The sequence below is a fragment of the Grampus griseus genome (assembly GCF_964374135.1).
Source record: "Grampus griseus genome assembly, chromosome: 17".
Lineage (NCBI taxonomy): Eukaryota > Metazoa > Chordata > Mammalia > Artiodactyla > Delphinidae > Grampus > Grampus griseus.
This window is the reverse complement of record NC_139011.1, coordinates 53,577,444-53,599,680: the sequence shown is the minus strand read 5'-3', so window position 1 is coordinate 53,599,680 and position 22,237 is coordinate 53,577,444. Positions and strand designations below refer to the sequence as shown.

The window sequence follows — 22,237 nt, the reverse complement described above, 5'->3', positions numbered from 1 at the left end:
GTAGACGCAATAACCTGGGGGAACAACTTATAGGTCTGTAAGACTACAGGTCTGTAAAAACAAACTGCTGTGAAATCGCCTTCAGAAGTCAGTCGCCTACAATGCAAAAATCATACAGAAGAGCCACAAAGGAAAGATGCATTCCTTGCCCAACCACCACAGGCCAGGCAAAATGTTTCGCTTTACGGCAAGTCTCAGGAGTCGCGCCGTAGATACCGTAAAAGGGAGGGAAGGCCTCGTTGGGGAAGCTCAGGCTTCTGGCTTTGCGACACCGTCGGGGCGGGAAAGTGCCGGCTGTCGGTTGGAGGAAGTCGGCCCGCCCCCTAGGGCCGGACTTCCGCGCACCCCGGAGGCGTGTTCCGGCCTTTCAGACCCGCCGCTGGGCGCCGGTTAAGACCCATCTCGCCGTCGCCGGTGCCATGGAGGCGCCGGTGGAGCCGGAAGTCGAGAATGAGGACGGCGAGAGCCGCTGCGGGGATCTGTGCTTCATGGACAAAGGCCTGCGGAGGTAAAGGGCAGCTTTACCGGAGACCGCACGGCAGGGGCCGAGGGCGGCGGGCGGCCTCGGTGGAGCGGAGGCGCGGGGCAGCTTTACCGAGACCGCACACGAAGGCGTCTGGCTATCGCCCGCCGTTCTCCGCCACAACTGCGCTGCTGAAGTGCCAGATCCAAATCCAATGAGCCCCCTTTCCTTTCCTCCAGGGACTAATGAGCACCCTGGAAACTGCCCCACGTCCTGGTTCCCTGCCGGCGTTTGACCATCCTCCCTTCTTCGCTGGTTCTCCTTTCTTTGCTGGCAACTATTTCTTTGCTTGCCCTATAATTGTTGGTCTTCGCGGGTTCTGTCCTATCCTTTGCTCTTTCTCTGTGACAGAAAGTGGCAAAGTAGTATCTCTGGCAGCCGTAAAGCAAGAGTTTGCTGCTCTTCATTGGTTTTGCCTTGATTGTCTTAGCTCCTGGTCCAATTACTTTGCAGAGCCCTGTGATACATACACTGTTATACTTCTTGAAAATACTAAACATAACATATTTAGTTCACTGCTTTCCTCTTTCATGCAGCCCAAATTTGTTCACGATACTAGGGTCTTGGTTCTGCGTTGCTGATTGGTCCCTCGCTGCCTTTTCAGTCTTAGCTCTTACCCTTTCTCCGGTTACACCCTGTGATTAGCCACACTAAGCTACAAGCGGGCAGTTCCATAGTAGGCTTCTCTGTGCCTTTCCACATACTGTTCCTTTGTTGCCTGCCCTCTCTGTGCACCTTGCTGATACTTAAAGCAACTTGTTCTGGATCCTGATCTAAAATTTGCCAGAAAGCCCCAGGAAGGTGTTTTTCAAAAGAATATTTATATTTAATAATAGCTGCCATTTACTGAATGCCATTTATGTGTGCATGTTACATATATTATCACAAATCCTCACAACAATTCTGCAAGGTAGTAACTTTACGAGGGACAGATCTGAGATTCAGAGGATCTTTATAACTTTCCCAACATCGTGCAGCTGGTGGATTAAGTTTGAATTCAAAACCATTTCTATCTAATTTCACTGTCTGCTTTTTCGGCTATACTACATTATATGCACAATACTAATTTCCAGAAACCGAAATGCTTCAGAAACTAGATGGCTGTCATTAAGAGCATGTGTTAATAGCATAACGTCTGGTATTAAATAATAGCTCAGTAAATGACAGAAGCAAGATAATTGGAAAATATTTGAAACAGTCACATTTAGAGATTGCCAGTTTGAAATTTAGAAATGCTTTATCTTTTCTGCCAGGGGTTCTTATGTGCTTCAGACTGAAGACTAAAGGATAAGTTGAATGACCTTGTGACTTATTCATACTTTTCATGTTTTAATTTTAAATTTGAGATTCTTAATGCAAATTTGGAAGCAAACTTGAATTCCTTGTTTTCCCTTTACTCCCTGACTGGTAAACTTCTCATTTTCCTGCTACTAGATTTCCTACAGCTTTACTATAGCTGCTATAGAACATAGAACAGATGCCAATGACATTGTGTGTCCCAGTTCAAGCATCTCTGAATTATGTGCACTGTAGTTTATATTCCTGGAACTCCTATCTTCAGAAGAGATTCCAGTTAAAAATAGCAGTAATTGACAGAATGAAGAGATGAGTTCCATTTAGAGGAGATGCTTTCCAAATTTCAGCAAGGGAGGACAGGGACTGTTTCACTACGAATAGCAATAACTAATGGTTTATTTTGAAATCAACTACATTCTGGGTTAAACAGACATAGCAGACAGTGAAGAGAATAAGATTGTAAACTCCAGTGCCAGATCTGTATTTATACTGGCTCAATTTGGTAATAGGTACAAGAATTTGGACAAGTTATTTAATTTCTGTAAACCGTGGCATCCTTAGATACCTACTGCTTGGAGTTGTTGTGAGGATTAAATGGGCAGAGGAAACAGGTTTAGAGAGGTTAATTCATTTACTCAAGTAACACAGCAAAAGTGGTAGAGTGCAGATTTGAACTTGGGGTGTTATGATTCCAGGAACTGACTTTACAAATAACTGCTTTCACTCAGTGCTGATGACTTTGTTTGCATATAAAAGCTAGAAATGCCCGGTATCCCTTGCCTCTCTTGATAATGGTCCAAAATACTGGTTAGTTGTAAGAAGCAGTGTACCTTATGAGACATTTCAAGGCTACCACAAGTAGGAAGGATTTTATTATAGAATGAATAGAGTACATACTTACTATCTACATGCTGTTTGGTTAATTTTATTTATTTGGTCATGATTTTTAAATCCATTTTTTACTTGTTTTTGAAAATATATATTTTCCTTTGTAGCATATCAGAGTTATCTTTAGATTCAGCCCTTCGTGCCATCAATCTTCATTGCAATAACATCTCGAAGATCAAAGCCATTGATCACATTTGGAATTTACAACATCTAGATCTGTCATCTAATCAAATAAGTCAAATTGAAGGGCTAAACACACTGACAAAACTACGTACTTTAAACTTGTCCTGCAATTTGATCACAAGAATAGAAGGTTTGTAAGTGATTTTCATCTAATACTTTGCATAAGGGAGTTGATTTAAGTCCATTTTTCATCTTCTTCCCAAAAGAGTGGGATAAGTATTATCATAAACTTTTCAAAACTGACCCTAAAACTCTACATAAAAAGTTTTCTTCTAGAAAAGTTATCAATTTAAAAAATATATATTTTGTAAAATACCAACAGAATTGATTTCACTGTTATCAGACTGTAGATTTGCTTCAGAGCAGTCTGAAATAGTATTGTAATACTATATAACTAATTAATTGATTATTTGAATCTTATAATGGCTTTATTTTGTTTTAGGACTTAAAGCACTAACTAATCTGACTAGACTGAATTTATCTTATAACCACATAAATGATCTTAGTGGTAAGTTGATATGCTTATGTTTTCTATAATGCTGAGTATTTGCCATGTATAATGAGTTAGACTGAGCTGTGCATGTTGAAGAACTGAATAATCCAGTTTTTGACCAAAAATCTTATCTAGAGGGTGTTTCTCAGTCATATTTGTTTTTTGTTGGTGCTAAAGCTACAGCTGAATAAAAAACTAGGAATAAAAACCAGAGTAATCAGTAACAGAAAAAACTTGGTTAGAAAGAACCTACTTTGGGAGAATAATGTTTTAATCTTAGATAATTAATATACTATTATGTAGAGAGAGATAGTTCCAGCAGAACTTTTTACAATGATGAAAATATCCTGTATCTGTGCTATCTGGTATGGCAATCAGTAGACAGATATGGCCTTTGAGCACTTGAAATGTGGCTAGTACACTGAGGAACTGAATTTGTAATTTTATTTAATTTTAATTAAATTTTTATTTAAATTTAAAAAGCCACATGTGGCTAGTGCTACCATATTGAACAGTGTAGGTATATAGCATTCCAAAGGCTATAGCAAATTAACAATCAAGGTTTTTCTTTCAAAGATTTATTATTATTTATTTAATTTATTTTTTTGGCTGTGTCAGGTCTTAGTTGAGGCATGCGGGATCTTTTATTGTGGTGTGTGGGCTTCTCTCTACCTGTGGCATGCAGGTTTTTCTTCTCTAGCTGTGGCACGTGGGCTCCATAGTTGTGGCACATGGGCTCCATAGTTGTGGCACGCGGGTTCCAGAGCACATGGGCTCTGCAGTTTGTGGCATGCAGGCTCTCTAGTTGAGGTGCTCAATAGTTGTGGCACGCAGGCTTAGTTGCCCTGCAGCATGTGAGATCTTAGTTCCCTGACCAGGGATCAAACCCGCGTCCCCTGCATTGGAAGGTGGACTCTTTACCACTGGACCACCAGGGAAGTCCCAGGATTTTTTTTTAATTTTCTTTTTGACTTTACCATATATAAGAAGGTTAAAACTTGTTAATCTTTTAATTGATTAAAGTGATACACTGATAAAATGAACGGAGTTTTATGATAATTCTTAAAATTATCTGTCAGAACTAGCAGAATTTCTCTAATTATCTTCATAATCCTTATCAGTATTTGAAACAGTCTTATTCATTTGTTTGTTCTTCTCCCCTGCTAGAAAAATACGACCCTATGCCAGGTATTTAGTACACAAAAGAATAAAATACAATGACCTAGTCCCTACCCTTAACCAAAGTAGCAATAGTATTTTAATTTTTAAAAACCTTTTTCCCCCAAAATGTGGAAGTATTAGAATTGAGTATTAACTGTAGCTCTGTCTCTGCTGTGTGATGCTGAGCAAAGTATATTGTTCTTTGGATGCAATTTCCTTAACTGAAAAATGTTAATTTTGGATAATATAGTGCATTCATTTACTTCTATAGTGATGAAAAAATAACAACAACAAATAGATAAAGTTCTTATCACAGGGCTTACATTGTAGTGGGGAAGTAAAACAAATAAATGAGGTCATGTCAAACCACCCCAACAAATAAGCAAAAGATTTGAGCAGACCCTTCCCCAAGAGGATATCCAAGTTGCAAACGAGCCCATGATTTAAAAAAATGTTTAGCATCCTTAGTAAGTAAGGAAATGCAAATTAAAATCATAATGAGATCCACTTCATACCTACTAGAGTAGATATACTTTTAAAAACTTAAAATACAAAACACTGGTGAGATTGTGGAGCAACTAGAGCTTGCATACATCACTGGTAGAATTCAAAATGGTAAAACTACTTTGGAAAACAGTTTGAAGGTTTCTTATAATGTTAAACAAATACTTAGCGTATAATCATGCATTTCTACTTCTAGTTGTTTACCTAAGAAAAATGAAAACATGTCTAATCAAAGACCTGTACATGAATGTTAATATGATTATATTACTTTTTAATATAATCATGTTTATATGATTATTCATAATCTCCAAAAACTAGAAACCACCCATTTGTCTATCACCTGGTAAATGGATAAACAAATTGTGATACATCCACAGGATGGAACACTACTTGGCAATAAAAAGGAATGAACTATTGATATATGCGGCAACATAGATAAATCTAAAAATAATTATACTAAGTGAAAGGAGCCAGACACAAAAGATTACGCTGTATGATTCCATGTATATGATATTCTGACAAAACCAAAGATACAGGGGCAGAATGAGATCATTAGTTACCAGGGGTTGAAGATGAGGAGAGAAGATTGATTTACGTAGGGACACAGTGATTTGGGTGATGAAAATGTTCTGTGTCTCCATTGTAGGGGTTACATAACCGTATATGTTTGTTAAAGCACATCAAACTCTACTGTATATATTTTCTGCAAACCTATAAGTTCTAATAGATAATTCTTAGAATGATAATATTTTATATGTTCAGAAACACTTCAGTAAGTAAATAATGACAGTTCATACGATTAAGAACATACAAAAACACTAAGGCATGATCAAGCTTGCCATGATAAAGGCAGTAAGAAGGCTACTGTGGCTAGAGCATAGCAAATGAGGGATTAATGTGCTAAGAAAAGAGATAACAAAACAGGCAAAAGTCAGATCACGTACAGCATCGTAAGCAGGGTAAAAAGTTTGTATATTATTCTAAGTACAATAGGAAACCATTGGAAGGCTTTAAACAAGTAAGTGACTCAATACATCTGTTTAAAGGATCACTTTGGCTGCTGAGTGGGTGAAGAATGGACTTCAGTAGGACGGTGAAAGTCAGGTGGCAAGAAGCTCTTCCCGTGGTCTGGATGAGAGATGATGGAGACTTGGACTAGGATGGAAACAATGTAGAGGAGTAAATACATTATGTTTTGCATGTGGAGTTCATAGAACTTGCTGATGGATTGAGATGAGGAGATGAAGGGAAAAGGAATCAAAGATAATTAAGAGTTATCTTTGTAGTAACAGGTGGTTGATGGTACTATTTCCTGATATGGGGAAGATTGGAGGAGCAACAGGTTTAGAGATGAAGGGGTAAGAATGAAGGATCCTATCTTAAATTCGAGAGCCCTATTAGATATGTGTGTGTGTATGTGTATGACCTGCGATTTGGGGGTAGGGCATCAGGGTTGGTGTTGTAGATTTGGCACATCAGTGCTGTTTGTTGCTGTGACACTATAGGAGATTCTGAAGAGTGTATGAATAGAGGAGGGGGCGACCAGGAATGCGCCCTGGGGCACTTTAAAATCAAAACGTAAAAGGGACATGAAGTTGCAATATAAGAGAAAGAACCAGTAACATGGAACAGGAACTTAGAAATGTGGTAGTAAATTAAGAAGAAATGCTGAGTACTCATAAGAATGCTTGACGGGAAATCTGATCCTGTAGTGAGTGGTCAAAGACTTTTCTGAGGGTGTGACAGATGAACAGAAGTTAGTGATGAGGACTATGAAGAAAATAAGAGGCAACCCTGTAAAAAAGATGAGTAGAAGTTAGCCAGATATGATAAAGATCATTGAGGAGAGAAGAGTATTCCAGTCAGGTTGAAGAAATTGAAGGGGGGGGGGAAGGTGAGTAAAGTTGAATTTATACATGGAGAGTACTAAACTAGGCAAAATTGAAAAATAAGACCTTCATCAGAACAGTGTAGAGTGTATCTCAGAATGGTCCTTCCAAAAGAAGGAAGGCTAGGGCATTCAGCCATGGATGATTCTCCTTTTGTTGAGGGGTTCCTGGAGGTGTTAACTCCTTCACATTTCTGAGCTAAACTCTTGCTCAACAAGCTCCATTTTAAAGAAAATTCTGAGGCATGGCCCCTGTCCACCACAGCTGCAGTGAAGTCAGGCTGGCCAGGGAGATGTGCCAGGAACCAGTAGCCTCTGCTACAAACCTAGTTTCTAACATTACCATGCTCTAGATAATCTCATGCAAGAAATGTTACCAGGGAGCTAAATCAAATGGGTGCTATTTATATTTATTTTATGCTCAAACCAATGAAATTGGAGTGTTAGCTTATGTCTCCTAATTAAAAATAATGTGTTGATTGAGAGCCTGAAGCCATCGCTTTATTCTTATTCTCATAAAAGTACATGGGCCTGGGGAGGCCCATTTGTTTTGTTTAAACAGCCCAGGTACGCCTGGGCTAAGGCTCAAAGAGATGCCAAACCTTTGTTTCTTCAAAACAACAATTGACTTTGCTGATACCCTGTTCATTAGATATAGCTGTTTACAGAAGGGTCTTATTAATGCTACTCCTTTGCCTCTTGAAATACAACCTATATAAAAATTATTTTTAGTTAGCTGTTAGAAAAATTACTGTTGTGACATCAAAAACATTTTTTTTCCTGTTGCAGGTTTGATGCCCCTTCATGGAATTAAACATAAACTTAGATATATTGACCTACATAGTAATTGTATAGATAGTATCCATCACCTACTTCAGTGTACGGTAGGATTGCGCTTCTTGACTAATCTTATTTTGGAGAAAAATGGAGAAGATAATCCTGTCTGTCATTTGCCAGGTATGATCAATTAATTTAATACTTTTTGTAACAGTTGATTTTCAGAGCTCCTTTATTTCCTGCAACTTGTATTTATGACCTCCTTGAATTTGTCTTAAGCTTTGCAACTTTTTATTATGTATTTGGAAAAGTATAATTGCAAATAAATTATTTTATTAAGACAAATTAAATTGCTGTTAAAAGAGGAACACAAGCTGAAGAGATAAGTAATTCTCTTTAGACAGTTTTATATTTGATAAGTGAATGCCTCAAAATTAAATTGTGCTTATGATATATTCTTATAGTATAATACTAAGCAGCCATAAAAAAGAATATAGAATCTCTTTAGCTACTGATAAGCACTTATCTCCAAGATATATTACTGTTAAGAGAAAGAAAAGCAAGTTGCGAAACATTGTGTATAATACGCTCCCATCTGTGTGCAAAGGATAACGTGTGTGTGTGTGTGTTTGCTGAGTATATATATATATAAAATACCTAGAAGGATACACAAAAATCTGATAATAGTGGCTAACTTCAGTATTAGGTAGGTAGGGATCAGGAAATGAGAAAAGGGCATCTAGGAATCAGGAAATGTTAGGAAAACTTTTTACTGAATACCTTTTGAATTTTACACCATGTGAATGTGTTAAATTATTAACAAGTAAATGACTTTTTTAAGAAGAAATCTTAAACTTAATATGAGCTTAGACTTATTAAGATACAAGATATATAGAAGATGCTGCTGAAATGCCATTTGATCTAATTCAAAATCATTGAGGTTAGCAAAGATAAAGCAGACCAGACTGCCATTTCTAGAACTTATTTATCTCAAAGTGCTTAACCCAACAATAAGATACAAACGTAGAATATGAATATACATTCTAAAGATGTGTTTGGGTAGAAGTTGGCTGCAGAGGCTGTGTTCTCATTAATATGCAGCTATGAGAAGGCTTTTCCCAGAATGGAAACCTATTTTGATAATTTTACTTTGCAGAAGAATATATTAGATTTGAGATCAACTATTTTCCTAAGCCCATATAATGATAGAGTCTCCCTAAAAATCAGAGCAGATTTCCATTTTGGGGGGAAACTCTTTTCTTGGAAAAAAACCCTTATTCCTAAGACAACTTTAATTTACTGACCCACAAGTTGGATTTTTTTCCTAATAATCTCGTCTCAAGAACCTCTAGTTCCTGTAGTTTGAACCTTTGTTTTTCACTTTCTTTCCTAGATGAGGTATTTCTCTGAACACAGTTGCCCTCCCCCCAGAATTATTACTGAAATTACTTTTCTTTCCTCAAAATTTCTAACATGAATTTTCCAGACTTCTTTCTTTTGTAGTTCTTCCAACCACTTTATTTTACTTGGTTTTAAAATTTATCAGAATTGAAGTGTTTCTATTAGCCTAAACACCAAATTAATGTTAATTTGCCAGACTTCTCATATGTAATTAGGGAAAATAAACATATTCTTAAATACTTGATAGATTGTCTGTTTTAATCCTAGTTATATAGAATTTAAGAGGAGAAAGTAGGAATGTTTGTTTGTTAATGCTTATGGCCTCACTAGCAAAATTCTTGCTTCTCTGATTGTTATTCTCATCATCCTGATTTACATCTGTACTAATCATATTACAAATAAACAAGAGCTATATTTGGTTTTCTGTCTGGAATAAATTGCTACTGGTTTCATGCATTTATAGCTTTACAGCAATTTTATAAAAGATAGATCCAGAAATGATGATTTTTTAACGTTCTGACTTTCATCAGGAGGGTTGTTTGGGAGGGATTGGGGGGTAGTGTTTTGTTTGTTTTGTATTTAATGATTATGTACTGGAGAAGAACTAAGTAGTTTTTTATTACACGTTTATTAGTTGCATTCCAGGACTAATTTTATCATTCAGGTGATATATCTGGTAGCTGATAAATTTACTTCATTCTAGAAATAATTAACCTTTCTTTTTATGCTTGAGTTTTCATTTTGAATGATTTGTTTCCAAGGGTACAGAGCAGTTATGCTCCAGACTTTGCCACAGCTTAGAATCCTAGATTGTAAGAACATATTTGGTGAACCAGTAAATATGGCAGAAATAAACTCATCACACCTACAGTGCTTTGAAGGTCTTTCGGATAATTTAGTTTCTTCTGACTCTCCCCTAAATATAAGTGAAAATGAGGTATAGTATGGTTTTTTTCCCTAATATAAAAGATATCTTCAAATTTTAATTAATAAATAAATGTAAATTTAAAGCATTTTGGTTTGTTTCTGTGTCCTAGATCTCTGATGGTATGCCAGTGGTAACACCACCTATCGATGAGGTAGCTCCCTTGGATCACTTTGTAAGTACACCAGCAGATACTGGTTTGACATCCTTTATATCTGTGTGTCCTTCTGAGCCAGAGAAAGTTAATAATGAAAATGATTTTCAGAATGAGATGAAACTTCAGAAATTAGATGACCAAATTTTACAGCTTCTCAGTGAAGTAAATATTTTTCCTACTTTTCTAAGCAGTGTGTTTGTTGGAGAAAAAAATAGTAAAAAAAATGTGCAATAAAATTGCATACAAGCTGACCCACCAGAAACAGTCTATATTTATTGCATTGGTGTGTATGTTTATTTTTTTTCTTTAAAATAGGATTCTATTGTAGTAGTAGTAGTAGTAGAAAAAACATACTTTTTTCACTCATTTTCCTTAATGTCCTCCTTCAAATCTTCATTATGTAATTCTTTTGTTGTTCTGCAACAAAGGAATTATTTATTATTTCCACCCACCCACCTTTTATTTCAAGTAAATAGAACTCTTTGGATTCAGTGCTTATTAACATAGAGGATATGTGAGCTACTTTTGGCCTCTACTTTCTCTTCAGTTGTTTCATGGTCAAAGCCACTTCTATAACCTATAGCTAAATGGCAAGTTATTTTATATAATTCCTGCTTCAATTCCTGTTTACAGCAGACCCTTACCAAATAACCTCTGCTTTCTTGAAATACTAATCCTTTTTTACCCCTGCTACTAGTTCTCTGGTTTTTAGAAATTTTGAACTATGTGGTTGATCCGTAATTCCTAGAATTTACTACTATTTGAGTCTCCAACCTTCTCTCTAGCATCCTTGCTCTGACCTATACTGACAGTTGTTTCCTTGAACACTACACCTCCCAGAATGCAACGGATTTTTCCTTTATCCCCTACCTGGACATGGAGGAGAAAGACTGTGGGATAGGCCCAAAAGGCTATTAGTCAAAAGTCAGTTTGACCTAGAAATTTGTAGTTGAATTTTAATATTTAAATTTTTTCTCAAAATGGGGGTGGGTAGTGGAAAATGCTTATGGAATGATTATGGTTCGATGGGTTGTTAATAATCCTGAACTATTGTCTTAGCTATAACATTAGCAATGCTTGATAAACATGAGGTCTACCTTAGGTGGGTGCGTGAATAAGACTATAAGGATTCTGTGTGCCAAAAATCCCTAGAGATTTCAATTTGGGCCACAGAGGTAGATTGTAGTAGAACTGGGACAAGAATGCTGGCAGATGCATTCTTTGACATCATTGATAACATATTACTGAGGTACTAGGCTCTTCATCTCTTCAGGTTTCATCTTCCATCTTAGAATGGCTGACTCTTCTTTCTCAATGTCAGAACTTAGATTTAAGCTTAATAACCTAAATTTGAAGTGAAATTTTCAGCTTCTCTTATGCCATCCTCATTTCATTCTCACAATAACTCAATCAAGTAGGTAGAGATTAGTATATCGTTGTTCTTGTTATATAGAAAAGAAACTCAGTTTATTTAAGAGTCCTTTATTTTAGTGAGGCAGAGTTGAACTTCAAACGCAAATGTCCTGATATCCAATCTGGTATTCTTTCCATTGTCATGCTTCTTATTCAGTTAGTGATAATTCTTCCTACTTTATAACTACGAATAGGAGTCTAGCTCTCTGGAGGAAAAAGGATGATTTGTTGCTATGCATATAAAATTGTTTAGGAGAAGGACTTCTTGTTTGTTAACTTACTTGGTATAAAGGGTAAACATACAATTTGAATTTCAGTTGATATATACACTTAAATTATAAGTGAAGTCATAAAGTTACTGAAAATATGCTATAATATAATGATGGTTATTCTTCTTAATTACTGGACTTATAATTGTTACACTGATTTTGAGAATTCTGTCTGTGAAAGGCTGTTTTGTCTTTAAGTTTTCATTTTATCCCCACCATTTTATTATGAACATTTTAAAACTTAGAGCAAATTTAAGAGAATTTCTTAGTGAATTAGCAGGATACCCACCAACTAGATTCCACCATCAACATTTTACTCTACTTATTTCATCATATGTCTATGCATCTACTCATTTATCAAACTATCTTATTTTATGACACATTTTAAAGTGAATCACACGTATCAGTATACTTCCCCCTAAATACTTAAGCCTGCATATCATATCATTATAGTTCAGTATTTTTTTACAGTTTTTTTTACTTTCACTTTTTTTTTTTTTTACTTTTGATGTAAAACAGAGATGTGTGTATTCCCTGAATTGACAGTACATAGGCCTGTTACCCAAACGTTTATGAAGGTGAGCGTCACTGTCCTAAAATGTTCCCTTGTGCTGCTGCTCACAGGGGTTCCTCTACTGCACTCCCCACCCTCGCCATCACTTTTCTCATTTTTTTTGACTATAGACTATTTAATACTCCTTCCAGAACCTACTATAAGTGGAATCATACAGTGTATATACTCTTTTGTGTAAGGCCTCTTTCACTCAGAATAACCTTGAAATCAGTCCATTATTATGTGTATCAGTAGTTTGTTTTTATCGCTGCGTGGTATTCCGTTGTATGGGTATACCACAGTTTATTTTTCCATTATCCCTATTGATATACCACTGGGTTCTTTCCAGGTTTGTGGATAAAACTGCTATGAAATTACAGTACAAGTCTTTTTGTGAACTTAGGTCTTCATTTCTCTTCAGTAAATAGCTAGAACTAGAATTTCTAGATTATAGGGTAGGTGTTTGTTTAGTTATATAAGAAACTGCCAGAGCTTTCCCAAGGTGATTGTTCCATTTTATTCCCACCAACAATGTAAACTGACTGTTCCAGTCGTTCCATATCCTCACCAATGTTTGGTGTTAGCACTGATTTTATTTTAGCCATTCTAGTGGGTGTATACTGATATTCATTGTGACTTTAATTTGCATTTCACTAATGATCAGTGATGTTAAGCACTTTTTCATGTACTTATTGAATCTTTTGTGCAGTGTTCAGAAATTTTGCCCACATTTTTATTGAGTGATTAGTCTATTACTGAGTTATAGGAATTCATTTTATATCTTGAATACTAATGTTTTGTCAAATATATTTTCTCCCAATCTGTGGGTTGCTATTCACTTCCTTAAGGGTCTTTTAATAAGCAGCAGTTTTAATTTTACTGATTTTTATTGTCTAGTTCTATCAGTTGCATGTGAGATGTTAGATTCTTCAACTATGATTGTGGATTTGTCTATTTCTTCCTTTAATTCTCTCAACATTTGCTTGTCATATTTTAAAGCTCTCTTACTAAGCACATACACATTTATGACTACTTTTTCTTCCTATTTAACTGATTCTTTTATCATTATGCAATGTAAATTTATGTTTTCACTCAATTTCGGAATTTTTGGACATCTTTGCTTCAACTATTTCTCTGTCCCATTCTCTTTCCTCTTTTTTCAAATTCCGTTTAGACCTTTTGAGGTGTCCCACAATCCCCTGATGCTCTGTCGGTTTTATCAACTTTTTTTCTCTGTATTCTTCATATTGAATAAGTCCACTGAACTCTTTTCAGGTTTACATATTCTTTCTTTTATCACCTCATTCTGTATTAGTCCAGCCAGTCAATTTTTACTTTAGACATTGTATTTTTCAGTTGTAAAATTTCCATTTTTTAAAATAATTTTTACTTGTCTGCTGAATTTCCTTTTCATTCATGATAAGCACTTTTTATATCATTGAGCATACTTATGATCACTGTTGTAAAGTTCTTCTGTGCTTATTTGAACATTTAGGTCCTCTCAGGTCTCCACTGATTGTCATTTCTCTTGAGAATAGGTCATATATTCCTGGTTCTTCCTACTGTGAGTAATTTTGGATTTTGTCCTGGACAGTGTGAATGTTACTTTGTGGAGAATCGAGATGCTGCTATAGGCCTCCAAAGAGTGTTAATAATTTTGTTATAGCAAGCATTTAACTTGCTTTGACTAACTGCTGCTTTTTTTTATCCTTTGCTGGGCTTCTTGCAGTCTATTCCATACTATCCTCAGATTCTTCAGACCCAAAAGTTTGTGGGTTTCCCACTTGAGTTTTAAGACTCCCTACGTAGTGCCAATTGTGCTGTTTTCTTAGGATAAAAGCCATAAAGCAGAAACAAGCCATTCTGGTCATATTTCCAGGTGTCTACTCTCCTCTAGAATAAGACTACTTTTGTTCACTTTCCAGGATTCCAAGTAGTGTTGTTGTTGTTTTGTTTGTATTTTTCCCCAGTTTGTAATTGTTATCTTGAGAGCATCAACCTCATAGGAGCTTACTTGTGCATACCAGAAGTTGAATCCTTTGTCTTTAATTCCAAACATACCTAGTTTATAAATCTTTCATCTTGTAAAAAGTTATAACATTTTAGAAAATGTCAAATTATGTTCTTTTATACCGAATTAAACTTTTAAAAAACTTTGTTTTTTTTTATTCTAGACTTCTAATTCTTTAATAGATAATGTTCCTGAGAAAGATCTCAGACCAAGAAGAGACACAGATGTGACTTCTGAAAGTGACTGTGGAAACAGAAAAGAATGCAATAGAAAAATTCCTCGAAGATCAAAAATCCCATATTATTCCAAAACTATTCAAACTGTTAAGCGCCACAGTAAAAACAACAATGCTTTTATAAGGTACTTCTTTTAGTTCTAGGAATTCAGATAAGGCACACAGAAGTTACTGTTGCTGGCTTCTTTCTTAAAGGTATCTCATGGTAATATTTTTTTTACTATTCTAATGTCAAAAGATTTGACTTTTCAGCCTTGCAGCCTCAAATTTAGTCAGTACTTTCATATAAATTTATAGAAAAGGCTCTCTTTATGCTGGATTGTCATTACCTAAGTTGTGAAAAATAGTTATAAGTATTATACATTTCTTTGAGTTATTTTTTGTGGTTTTTTCTTTGCAGTTGTAATCGTAAAATGAAACCACCTTTCTTTAAAGAATTACACATAAGATCATCTTTAGTGAACAATAATATATTAGAAGAATCAGAAAAGCAGAAGACTGAAATAATTAAAGTAAACAACGGTAGCTCAGAAAATGCCACTTACCGGGTATGATTTAAGAGATTAAGAAAAAATTGGATATGAATAATCTTATTTTTAAATTCGAAGTTAGTCCCAGAAAAACTATGCATGTTTTTATGAGCAAAAAAATATTTTGTGTAATTTTATTGGGGGTTGCGGTTGGGTTATTTTCCCCTTCCTGATTTCCAGATTTTGTGTAATGTTACTATTTTTGTAATTTTTAAAGGAATGGAAATTACACATTTATTTAAGATCAGATTTCAGTGAAATCATTTTGTTGTATGCTTGTGGAGGAGAAAACATGTCTGAAGTTTTGAATTCTTCCTAAAGCAGTGGTTCCTAACTTATGAGTCTCAGACTCCTTTAAATATCTAAGGAAATCTATGGGTTTTTGCAGAGAAACTTCCTTAGAGAAACTCATAAAATGTTGTATATAATTTCAGGGTATTCATGGGCTCTCCTGAAACCCAGTTTTGGACCCATGGATTCCAGATTAAGAGGCATTCAAGAATTTTAAAATTCTTCAATATTTTCCTTAATCATTCACATGTTGTTAAGAATTTTTAGCATACATTGATTTATTTTATATTTTTTATTAACTTACCCTTATTTTACTGTGAACAACTGGTTATACTTAGGATTGTAATGTGCACTATTCTTCCAATAGTATGATTACTTTTTGAAACAGTTCACACCTTTCATGCTATTGGTTTTGTCTCCTTATTCTTAGGTATAAAGGCCTTAATATTTAGAAAATAATAAAAATCATTATGACAATAATAATAGCAGCTAACATCTATTGAGTGGATATTTTGTGCCAGACACTGTTCTGCATGCTTTACTTCCATTCTTTTGGTTAATTCTCACCACAGCCCTTTGAATTAGATGCTCTTATTCCCACATTATAAATGAGAAAATTGAGGCAGTGAGAGGTTAGGTAACTTTTCCAATTTCACATAACAGTATTGTTTTCTTTCAGGCACTAGTTGAGGAACTAGATCAAGAGAGAGAGAAGAGATGGAAAGCTGAACAAACTGAAAAGAAACTTATGGATTATATTGATGAACTGCATAAACATGCAAATGAAAAAAAAGATATTCATAGCCTGGCTCTTCTTACTACAGATAGGTAAGGGGAAAGTCTGTAAACCTTAAGTTATCTCATAGCACAAAGAATGCTGAACTTGGAAACTAGCTGTAGTATGATAAAAAAAAAACTATGCATATGGTTTTAGTTTGAACTAATTTAAAGATTTAGGGCTTTGTCAGTTTTTTACATTAACAAAGGATTCAGGATATTAATTTGAGCCCTCAAGCTGGGAGATGTCAGATCGATAAAAAAAAAGTATTATAAGTGAAAAACAGGAAGAGTGTAGAGCTGGGATTGGCAGACTTTTTCTGTAAAGGACGGGGCTTGGCACATTTTTTCTTTAGGCATTCTGGGTCATAATCAGTCTCTGTTGCATATTCTTCTCAACAATGGGCTTCAGTACCAGATAACCCAAGTTTCTTAATTCTAATGTTTTCATTCCATCTTATTCCATTTCCCGTTTTATCTTTTTTTTCTGTAGTAAATTATGTAATACAGGATTGTCTTATTCCAAGATGTGCGAATACCAAACGGTTTTCTGAAATAACAATAACTTTTTTCTTCTGTTTCCTATAGGCAATTATTTCAAAAGTTATGCTTTTCCTTAAAAGGTTATAAGATTTTTTCCATGGGATTCCTTTCAATTTTTATCTCTTCTCCTTGAATGAGCACCGGGTTTCTAGACTTGGTGTTTGCCAACAAATAGGGCTTAGGAAGTTGCTCTTGGTTTCATTTCTTAGCTGCTTATATAGTAGATAATTCCCTTCCTAAAATCTTCATTCATTAGTAAGTTGATGTACACGGCTCCCAGCCCAATTCCCAGGTTCTTTTAAGCATTTAACTAGTAAAGTTGTGTGGTACTGATGTGGTATTTTCTACCCCTCACTACCTGATTCTCTGATTCTTTGTACTTATGGAATATAAGGAAAATTACAATACCAAACGTGTTCCATGAAAACCTCTGTAATTACGCAAGCTATGATGCTTTGTGCTATTACTAGCCAAACCACCACTACCCACCAATTTCTTGCCTTATACAAGACAGTGCTGGACAGGGGTAAAGGAACAGAATGGATAAAATAACTGTCCTCTGACCATCTCAGAAGAAACAGCACTTTTGTTTGCAGTAGGTGCATAGGTAGCCAACATAGTTTAATGATAGATTTATAGAGACTGTGTGACTCAATGAGTCACAGTCATAGAATGAAAGAGAGGGTATATCTTTTTTTTTTTTAATCCAGAAAGATACAAGGCAAAGCCTGAGTGTTCTAAGAGCTGTTATTATTTTAAGTTAGTTCCATTTGCCTTATTGTTGAAATTCCTCCCTGATTTTGGCACTATGTTTTCTCTTGTTTAGAGTCATATGTATATGAATTTTTGTTTTATTCTGTTTTGTAGGTATTATCTAGTGGAATATTAGAGGAAGTTATATCTGGTGTTGCTAGCCAAATTCTATTTTAATTGGAAAGCTTTGGGCACACCTCATCTTTATCCTTCTTTAACCTCTTTGCTGTTGTGCCATGTTCCCTGTGTTACATATTTGTTGTTCTCTTGGAAATTCATCTTCAATCTTTTCTGATTCTTTTTTCATTTATACCCCAAATGTTTTTTGGGGATTAGATCCTCACCAATCTTCATATTCCCTTATGTGACTTGGTAGGGACTCTGTTTTCCTCATACCTAAGGCAGGGTCTAGCATCTAGGTACCATGCTGTGAATATATATTATCTCAAAAAGTGAATCTTCTTTACTATGCTTTTAATACCTAACCAATAAGCTCCCAAACCTTTTATCTGTTTTATAGGCCTCCTTGATTAACAAATTGTTCATCTAATCATCTACTAAAAATTTCTTGTCTACATTGCTTGTAAGTGTCTTAAGATCAGCATGTCCTTAGGTTGACTTTTTCCTGCTCCCTTATTCTGTATTCTTTGTTCTAATAAATGGTGTTCCAGTCAGCCACCAAAGCTAGAAATTTCAGAATGATTTTTTTTGCTTCCTTTCTCTTTCTCAAACTTCATAACCAGTTGGTATTGATACCGTCTTCATTCTGCTTAAACGGTGTTGAACTATCTCCTCTCTGTCCCCAGACGGTTGCATCAGTTTAGGCCCTTATCTCTTGATTAGAGGATTTCTCTAATTTTACTGATCGGTAGCTTCTCTGCCCCTTCCACCATATGGTCCACAGAATAAAGTCCAATATTCTTTCATATAACATACCAAACCAGAGTTGAGAGAGTGAACAAAGGAAGACCAGTTTGGAGACGACTCTCAAAGGCAAGAGGACAAGAATTGGAGAAATGACTGTAGTATAGAAGCTGATGAGTGTAGGGATTTTTCTCAATTATGGCTTGGCAATTATAGTAGGTACACATTGGAGTGGCTGCCTAGCTCAGAAATTCCTTTATGAGGCTATGTCTTTGCTATTCGTTGTCCCCTTTTCAAACACTTGACTTCTGTTCTGTCATGAACTGCCTCTCTGCCTATAATATTTGTTAAGAGGTGAGCCCCTGGCCTTAGCCCACATGGCCACAGTGACCGCTGCATGGAGTGGGCATATGAACCAAATTGGACTAACCAAAGCCTTTCCCAGAGCTCAGTTCTAAGTTGAGCTAGAGAAAGGTAACCTTTTCTGTTTGGTTGTCACTGCTGTCAGAGATGTTTATAGCCTTCCCCATCTCCCTGGCATGTTACAAAGAAGCCTGCCATTGGAAAAACTGAAACCAGCCTGTAGGGAATCAGAGAGAGGGACCTGATGGTATTCATATCCTTGGTTTCAGCTGTGCCTCGGAATAGTGCCACCCCAGCCCCTGAATTGGTTATGTGGGTCAATAAATTCTCCTTTCTTACTGAAACTAGTTAAAGAGTTTTTAGTCAAAAGGCTCTAAGTAACACAGAGGTAGTATAGTACTAGGATATAATACTTAGTGTCTGGGGAAGATACAGGGAAGTCAGAGTTGACTTCAGGTATCTGTTCAGGTATTGTTTCTCTCCTGTAGCTTTCTTTATAAATGCATCAGTGTCCCCTCTGCTAGATATTAAGCTCCTTGAAGACCAGGCTGTATCTTATTCATCTTGCTTGCTTTTAAGCTGATATCTAGCACAATGCCTGAAAAAATGTGTTTTGTAGTTTTGCTGTTGAATAGTAAAGTTCACATAAGATAAAGTTTCATTAATTTATTTTTTTTCTCAATCTCAATATTTTATTTTTCAGCTTTGTTGAGGTATAACTGACAAATAAAAATTGTATATATTTAAGATGTACAATGTGATGTTTTGTTATACATTGTGAAATCATTACCACAGTCAAGCCAATTAATATATCCTTCACCTCATATAGTTGTTTTTTTGTGTGTTGAGAATACTTAATATCTACTTGCTTAGAAAATTTCAAGTATATAATGCATTACTTTTAACTTTAGTCACCATGTTGTACATTAGGTCTCTGGAACTTACTCATAACTGAAAGCTTGTACCCTGTGGCCAACATTCCCCCCACTCCTGACCCTTGGTCGCCACTATTCTACTCTCTGTTTCTATGAGTTCAACTTTTTTTTTTAATATTTATTTATTTATTTTGGCTGTGCCAAGTCTTAGTTGTGGCACGCGGGATCTTTAGTTGCATCATGCGGACTCTTAGTTGCAGCATGCATGCAGTATCTAGTTCCCCAACCAGGGATCGAACCTGGGCCTTCTGCATTGGGAGTGTGGAGTTTTACCCACTAGACCACCGGGGAAGTCCCATGAGTTCAACTTTTTTTAGATCCCACATATAAGTGATATCACCAGTTTTTTCACTTAGCATAATCTCCTCCACATTCATCCGTTTTTGTCACAAATGGCCAGATTTCATTCTTTATTAGGCTGACTAATATGGCATTTATTTATTTATTTATAACCTTTTCATCCATTCATCCATTAATAGACATTTAGGTTGATTCCATATCCCGATACTGCAAATAATGCTGCAGTGTAGATGGGAATGCAGGTTTCTCTTTGAGATACTGGTTTCACTTCCTTTGGATATATACCCAGAATTGGGATTGGTGGATCCCACTTTTATGGTAGTTCTGTTTTTTAATTTTTTGAAGAACCTCCATGCTATTTTCCATAATGGCTGCACCAGTTTAAATTCTCACCAACAGTGTATAAGGCCTCCCTTTTCTCCATATCCTCACTAAGACTTGTTATCTTCTGACTTTTGGATAATAGCCATCCTAACAGGTGTGAGGTAATACCTCACTGTGGTTTTGATTTGCATTTTCTTGATGAATAGTGGCATTGAACATGTTTTTTATACTTTTTGGCCATTTGCGTATTTTTGGACAAATGTCTGTTCAGGGGTTTTGCCTATTTTAAAATTGGTTTATTTGTGGTTTCTCTGCTTTTGAGTTGTATGAATTCTTTACATATTTTGGATATTATCCCATTATCATATATATGGTTTACAAATATTTTTTCCCATTTGTCATGTTGCCTTTTTAGTTTCTTGATTGTTTCCTTTGCTGTGCAGAAACTTTTTATTTTGATGTAGTCCTACTTGTTTATTTTTGCTTTTCTTGTTCATGCTTTTGGTGTCCCCATGGAAAAATCATTTCCGAGATCAATATCATGGAGTTTCCTTCTATGTTTTCTTCTAGGAGTTTTATGGTTTCAGGTCTTATGTCTATGTTCTTAACCCAGTTCGTGTTGATTTTTGTGTATGGTGTAAGATAAGACCCAATTTCATTTTTTTTCATGTAGATATCCAGTTTTCCCCATACCATTTATTGAAGAGACTGTCCTTTCTCCACTATATATTCTTAAGGTCTTTGTTGAAAATTAGTTGACCATATATGTGTGGGTTTATTTCTAGGTTTTCTATTCTGTTCCATTGGTCAATGTGTCTGGTTTTGTGCCAGTGCCATACTGTTTTAGTTACTACAGCTTTTTTTTTTTTTTAATTTTTATTGGAGTATAGTTGCTTTACAATGTTGTGTTAGTTTCTGCTGTGCAGCAAAGTGAATCAGTTATACATATACATATATCCACTCTTCTTTAGGTTTCCTGCCCATTTAGGTCACCACAGAGCACCGAGTAGAGTTCCCTGTGCTAAACAATAGGTTCTCATTAGTTATCTATTTTATACATAGTAGTATATATATGTAAATCCCAGTCTCCCAATTTGTCTCACCCCACCCCCCTTGGTAACCATAAGTTTGTTCTCTACATCTGTGACTATTTCTGCTTTGCCAATAAGTTCATCTGTACCATTTTTCTAGATTCCACATATAAGCAATATTATACGATATTTGTTTTTCTCTTTCTGACTTAAGTTCACTCTGTATGACAATCTCTGGGTCTGTCCATGTTTCTGTAAATGGCACTATTTCATTCCTTTTTATGGCTGAGTAATATTCCACTGTATATATGTACTACATCTTCTTAGATAAAGTTTCATTGATTTATGTAAAATGTTTTCCCTCTTGGCCCAATGCTAGTTTCAGGGATGGGCGAAAGGCGTACTGTTTTTCAACGTTTTTTATCTAAGGAGAATTTGGAACATACTTCAAATCTTCCTCTCTACTGTAACTTTTAATGTTTAGTACAGTTTTTATCTTTCTATATGTGTAATATACTTAAAGCAACGTTTGATTTATGCTTTAGGCTAAAGGAAATTATTTTTAAAGAGAGAAATTCCAAACTACAACTCGAAATTATGGTTCACAGGCTTCAAAATGAAATTAAAAAACTAACTGTTGAATTAATTAAAGCAAGAGATCAACAAGAGGATCACGTTAGACAATTAAGAACCCTGGAAAAAGCATTAGAAAAAAAGGAGAGACAAAAAAGGCAACAGCAAGCAGCACAGGTATTTCTCTATTTTACTCTCAGTCCCATGAATTAACACATTCATAGCTTCTGTCCTGAAACAAATTATGTCATTATATAGTAAACATAAAGGATGTTA

The 22,237-nt window shown here is 35.6% G+C and overlaps 1 protein-coding gene across 1 annotated transcript in view; it reads left to right on the top strand.

Annotated features, from left to right (window-relative positions):
* The first annotated feature begins 378 nt into the window (after positions 1-378).
* LRRCC1 (leucine rich repeat and coiled-coil centrosomal protein 1) overlaps positions 379-22,237 on the top strand; it is a 35,004-nt gene continuing 13,145 nt past the window's right edge. The window contains exons 1-10 of the mRNA XM_082674738.1: positions 379-508; positions 2,815-3,020; positions 3,333-3,398; positions 7,726-7,893; positions 9,876-10,051; positions 10,152-10,214; positions 14,606-14,802; positions 15,078-15,225; positions 16,178-16,326; positions 21,934-22,138. Of these exons, the coding sequence (XP_082530864.1) occupies positions 420-508; positions 2,815-3,020; positions 3,333-3,398; positions 7,726-7,893; positions 9,876-10,051; positions 10,152-10,214; positions 14,606-14,802; positions 15,078-15,225; positions 16,178-16,326; positions 21,934-22,138 (1,467 nt within the window). The 5' untranslated portion in view covers positions 379-419. The remainder of the gene's footprint in view (positions 509-2,814; positions 3,021-3,332; positions 3,399-7,725; positions 7,894-9,875; positions 10,052-10,151; positions 10,215-14,605; positions 14,803-15,077; positions 15,226-16,177; positions 16,327-21,933; positions 22,139-22,237) is intronic.